This window comes from Telopea speciosissima, chromosome 2 (genome assembly GCF_018873765.1).
Source record: "Telopea speciosissima isolate NSW1024214 ecotype Mountain lineage chromosome 2, Tspe_v1, whole genome shotgun sequence".
Lineage (NCBI taxonomy): Eukaryota > Viridiplantae > Streptophyta > Magnoliopsida > Proteales > Proteaceae > Telopea > Telopea speciosissima.
This window is the reverse complement of record NC_057917.1, coordinates 75,956,007-75,961,484: the sequence shown is the minus strand read 5'-3', so window position 1 is coordinate 75,961,484 and position 5,478 is coordinate 75,956,007. Positions and strand designations below refer to the sequence as shown.

General features: G+C 37.8%; 1 protein-coding gene across 1 annotated transcript; it reads right to left on the bottom strand.

Moving 5' to 3' along the window:
• Positions 1-1,140: 1,140 nt before the first annotated feature.
• Positions 1,141-5,346, bottom strand: LOC122651375. Its single transcript, XM_043844746.1, has 3 exons — positions 5,174-5,346; positions 4,246-4,358; positions 1,141-1,330 (listed from the first exon to the last, which is right to left on the bottom strand). Exons 1-3 carry the CDS (start codon positions 5,304-5,306, stop codon positions 1,241-1,243), a joined length of 336 nt encoding a protein of 111 aa, XP_043700681.1. The 5' UTR covers positions 5,307-5,346; the 3' UTR covers positions 1,141-1,240.
• Positions 5,347-5,478: the final 132 nt, after the last annotated feature.

Sequence of the window (5,478 nt, the reverse complement as noted above, 5' to 3'; positions counted from 1 at the left end):
CTCTGCTTTGGAACATCCTTTTGGCGGAATTAGATTATAGATTAGTAATAAAAGGAAAAATGTAAAATACAAGCATTTCAATCTGTTTGGGTTCGAACTTTTAAGTACCTTGGAATCATGTCGGATACATCAAAATTATACCAAAAATATACAAATAGAATGCAAACTATGTCATGTTCATGTCAGCTGTTGAAAGTTTGGGAACATCAATTGAAATCATAGTGTAAGGAATGCAGCTTGGTCCAAAATTATGGTCCAATCTGATCAGAAAGTCAAATGGTATTGCCCATTACTGGTAGGCTATCAATTGGCAATTTTGCTATTTGTTGATCAATCGAACAACAATGTTATTATAGTTGTTGGGGCATAGATTTGTACAAGTATGAACCAGGTTGTATTCAGGTTCATCATTGGGTAGATGCTTAGAAAATAGTCGTTTCAGTAACTCTGTCTACATGTGTTCAACACTTGAACACTTGGTTTCATTAAAATAAAAAAAAAAAGGGAAAGAGAACGCAAATCGGTCGCATGGTTCATGAGTCTAGTAATAAAAAATCTCAGTCAAAATACTCCTGCACGTGCTCTTATTGGTTCCTGCGTTGGTGCAAACACTACACAACCAGATAGCGATCCCTTGTTATTAAAAAAAAAAAAAAAAAAAAAAAACCTTCATCTTTGGGCCCTGTTTGGTCAGAATAGGAGTAAAATTAAAGCAAACAACGAAGCGAAGTTCAACTTACTTTTAAGCATCAATGAGACAGCGGGAGACAGTTTCAATTAGTGAGGGCCTACATTTTGTTTGAAGAGAGTCTCAGTGCAGACCCATGGCTCATGGATAATATAGAAATTTTTTAGCTTAGTATTTAAGCATTATTCAACTGATAACGTACATAGAAGAATCCTGGGTGCCCATAAACTCTTAAATTATAAATAGCTGTGGGACTGAATCAAACCCAGCTTCAAAGCTCCCAACCCCATCCCTTTTAAAAAAAAAGGAACAGCTTGTACAAAGAAATATCATACCATAACATCTAATAGGAAATATATTACACCTAATAAAGTATATAAATCCCAAAATTACAACTGCAGTCACAAAAACGCAAGGCAAGGGCCTTTATTAGGCCAGAGTTTTCCCTTGCAGAAAAAACCGTATTCAACAAAAATACAGCAGTCATATATATACTTCTAATAACAACCTTTCAAAAAGTACAGTATATATATTTCTGTCCTTCAGGGTTGCCTATCTTCCCTCACGGGTCTTCTTCACTCGTTTGGGTGGCCTTATTGTCTCCTTCTTCACCTCCCCAAAAGCTTTGTTGTCCACGACTGGCTGCAAATATTTGAAAGTCAGAAACGGTTGAAATTGTCAAATCCATAAACTGGCAAAAGTTCTACGACACACGTGTTGTATAACCTAACGCGACATTAAGCTTGTAAGGATTTCACCTTGTGTTTTCATAGTTACAACAACTTCAGTATGTATACTCTATTTTATCTAGGACTTGCAAGTCAACATGTGTCACTCATGTCAAAAAAACATGATTTGGAATGATACAAAAAGAGTTGGATAAATTCACAAAAGTGCACAAGTAGTCAACACATTTAAACAATGAATTTCTTAACAATCTTTTACTTCAATGAATGTCATAAAGGCTAATAAAGAGCAAACAATCGCTGTAACCAAGCAATGCAAGACTACATGATTCTACCATAGTCTTCCCTCAGAAGATTCAAAATCCCCTACTCAATCCCATCCCTCTGGTCTCCTTATGCTTGAGTCTAAGTTTCTGCAACATATTCCCATCAAACTCCAAAAATAGAACTCATTTCTATCCTTCTATAGGGACTGCTCTGAAATTAGTGAACAAGACACTTCCACCCTCAGAAACAGAACTCCTTAATTCCATGCAAATCCTCTCATCCTTAAAAGCCTGTTATCCTTCTCATCCATGCTGCCTTACTAAACTTTTTTCCTTTTCTTGATGAGTAAAATGCCTTACTACTTTATGAGCTAATCAATAAAGAACTACTTGCAACCCAAACTTGAGCAGGAAAAAGGTTTTGTACATGGCAATGTTCATTACTCTATACCCCCAAAGCTTGAAATGCATTAATGCAACCTCCTCCCCCCCCCCTTTCCCACCCCGCCCCCCCCAAAAAAAAAAAAAAAAAAAAAAAAAGTAACACACACAAACTAAGCTATGGCTAAGGCGTCTTTAAGGCCACTGGAGAAGTCAACCTCTACCTAGATCTAAGTGACTGGGAAACATTAAACCATGATGAACAGCACATACAATCATATTGAATAACAAAGAGCTTCAGAGCCAAAGAAGACTTCATATGAACTTTACTTTCTCAAGTGAGTTAATTTCACTAGAGAGAGGGTGTTGCACTATGATTCCCCATCTCTGCCTTACAGTTTGCTGAGGAAGAAACAACATGGGAAGTAATGTTCAATGGTTCGGCTGAACAATGGTAATTAAACTTCACTAGGTTGGCTTTTGTGCCTTTTCAGTTGCTTGGTGTCTTGGACGAATGATCAAAGAGCTATAAAGTTGGCAATCCTGATTGGATGCCCTGATCTCCTCACATGGGAAGATAACCTTTGAAAAAAAGAGAAGAGGATCAAGGCATAGGGTAGTAATGGATTAGTCATGTTGAGTTTATATGGAAATTGTGGCATACATGAATGGCAGCTCTTCTATCCCCCCCCCCCCCCCCTCACAAATTTCTTATGATACTCCTGTAGTTCATTATCTGGTTCTGTTCATTATCCCTAAACTCATAGCTGCAGATAATAAATAAAAAAGCAGAATAAATTTAAAAACATAATTTTCTGCATTTAGGTACTGATACAGCCAGCTATGAAATATTTTAAGATCCTAGGACCTTAGAATATATATTGCTCTCTCTGTCCCACAAAAAATGCTTTTTTTGTTTTGGGAAAATGCTGGCCTAATGTTCCTTTAAGGACTGTCCCCTGATGCAAGGGATCCCAGCCACCGAAACAGTGGGTCCCACTCATGTATGGATGGGGACCTACAGTTGATCCCACATGTCAGGAGGTGGTCCTTTAGCATTCCCATATGTATTTTCACCAATCCTTAGTGTATGTTCATAGTAGAAATCAAGGCATGGTAAATTTATTAAAATGCCCCTTGCCATTGCATTAAATAAAACGACTTCTTACCCTTATTTACCAATCTTCCCATCCATTTAATAATTACAATTTACAAGTGAGACAGTATCACGAAAACATATCTGAACCAGTGTGAGGTTCACCTCAATATGTGGGGTCTTCCCATCCCCTCAAAGCTAACCATATTTGTCAAAAAGAGTAAAAAAATTAATGTCAAGCTGATCAGCACCTCTGTTGGTGTCATTAGGCCTTGACACAATATTTCATTGAACTGAAGTACCCTTGTCCTGTTCTTCCATTGTAGATAAAGTTGGGCTAAAATTGGAAAGTGATTTGATGTAGGCATATGTGTTACACAATCAGGAGTTACTTCCTCTCTCTCCGCCCTCTCCTTATCTCTATCATAGTCTCCCCATCTGCAGAGTTTTCGAGGGTGGATCATGGAATTTTATTTTCTTAGAAACTGTCATCTGAACCTAAGTTGGGAGCAATTTGAAATCATCATGAAACATATAACTAGACATAAAGCTCAGTTATGAAGAAAAAGAATCACCCAGAATCCAGCAATAAATTTGCAGTAAATACTTTCAAGGAGTTGTAGAAGAGAGAAAAATTCAAATCGCTGCCATGCTGGAAGTTTTTGCAGCAGCAATCAATAACCGTTCTAGGTGACTGTAAATCACTGCCATTGATTCCACCAGGCTAATATTGATGTGCCCATTCCGACATTGTCTTTGTCGTTGTTTTCTGCGGTCTTCATTGGGATTGCACAGCTTGCAGAGAAAGGGAAATCGAAGGACTGATCGAGGAAGAAGGAGGCTATAACAAAGTTACACTGCCTTTTGACACCCCCTGAGGTGCCGTGAATATTTCCCAAAATCAATGTTTACTGTGCAATAAAACATCCTAATACATCGAATACGAACAGCAGACTCTAATTTCTATGTCCAAGCCAATCCAACACCTTACAATAAATTAAGTTGTAGCATGGAATTTGCATTTTCGCAATAATGGCAAAACTACGAAACAAATCCATAAAGAATAGGCAGTCAAATTTAGAACATAAAGAACGCAGGAATTTAGTGATAAGAATATCCATATCTAACCTCTTCCCATTTCCTTTGGAGCTCCAAAAGTTGTTGACAGTAGGAAAGACACTCCGCATGGTATACAGCGGCTAAATCTTTAATCAGGGCCTTCCTTTTGATAATGCCAATCACTTCAAATGAACAAAAGGAAGTAAGTATTGGGGGAAAAAAGAGCATTCAGAGCCCACGCAAAAAGATAAAACCATTCATGTTGCACCCATATAATAAAGGGCCCGAGAACCTAATTCATTAGTGCTATTAAGTTTATGTGCCAGATGGATTTTATCCATCCAACGATTGTAAAGGTCCATCAAACTCAACATAAATTTTTTTACATTGTCAATGTTACCTCATATAGATAATACTCGGGTGTTCATGGTTATACTGGGGAAACTTAAACAAAATGCATCATTCAAAATGGTACTCAATGGAGCCTCGCCCAATTCCTCCCATAATGACTCCAATTGAATCATTGACAAAATCTAGCTTGCATCCCCTTATACCCTTCAAAGCCCCTCAACGAATAACACAATTCCTTCACCGAATATTCCTTGAAACTTATTCAGAAAAGAACAAGAAAGAAAGTTAAAAGAATAACAAAACTACTGATGCAATCAGTAAAACCCTGGACGAAAGCAGACAACCTAGAATTCATCAAACGAAAGACTTCATGTAATACAAGATTAAACGTGGTGTCAAATCGACCCAGCTAAACCATATTCTTCAAATCTGAGTGAATCAAAATTAGAACATATTCACCAAGAGTAAACAGAATGATATTTAAGAAAACAATTAAGCGAAGACATTGGACGCATAGAACAGGCAGAAGATTGAATTAAATCAATACAAACAAAAATTAACCGCACCCCTCTCATAAAAAAAAGAGGAACGAATCTGAAACAAAGATTGATTAAAGAGAACAAAATCTAGAGCACCCGAAACTTACTTCGGCTGGGATCGAATCGAACACATGGTTGTGGTAGTGGAAGAAGAGGAGGAGCATCCTCTCCTTTTGTGGTTGGTTGAGACAACGACGAACGACGAGGAGAAGGAGCAAGATTTGGTTCTTCTTCACCCATCAACGAATAGTTCAAAACTTCCCAAGGTTTCGAAACCTCTGAAAGTAAAAAAAGCAGAAGAACAACCCCTGGATTAAGTTTTTAATTATGTCTGATTCTGTGCGTTACCATCGATGGTATCCATCCTCCGTTATTCCACAGAAGACACCACACGGAGACTCTGTATCGGCTT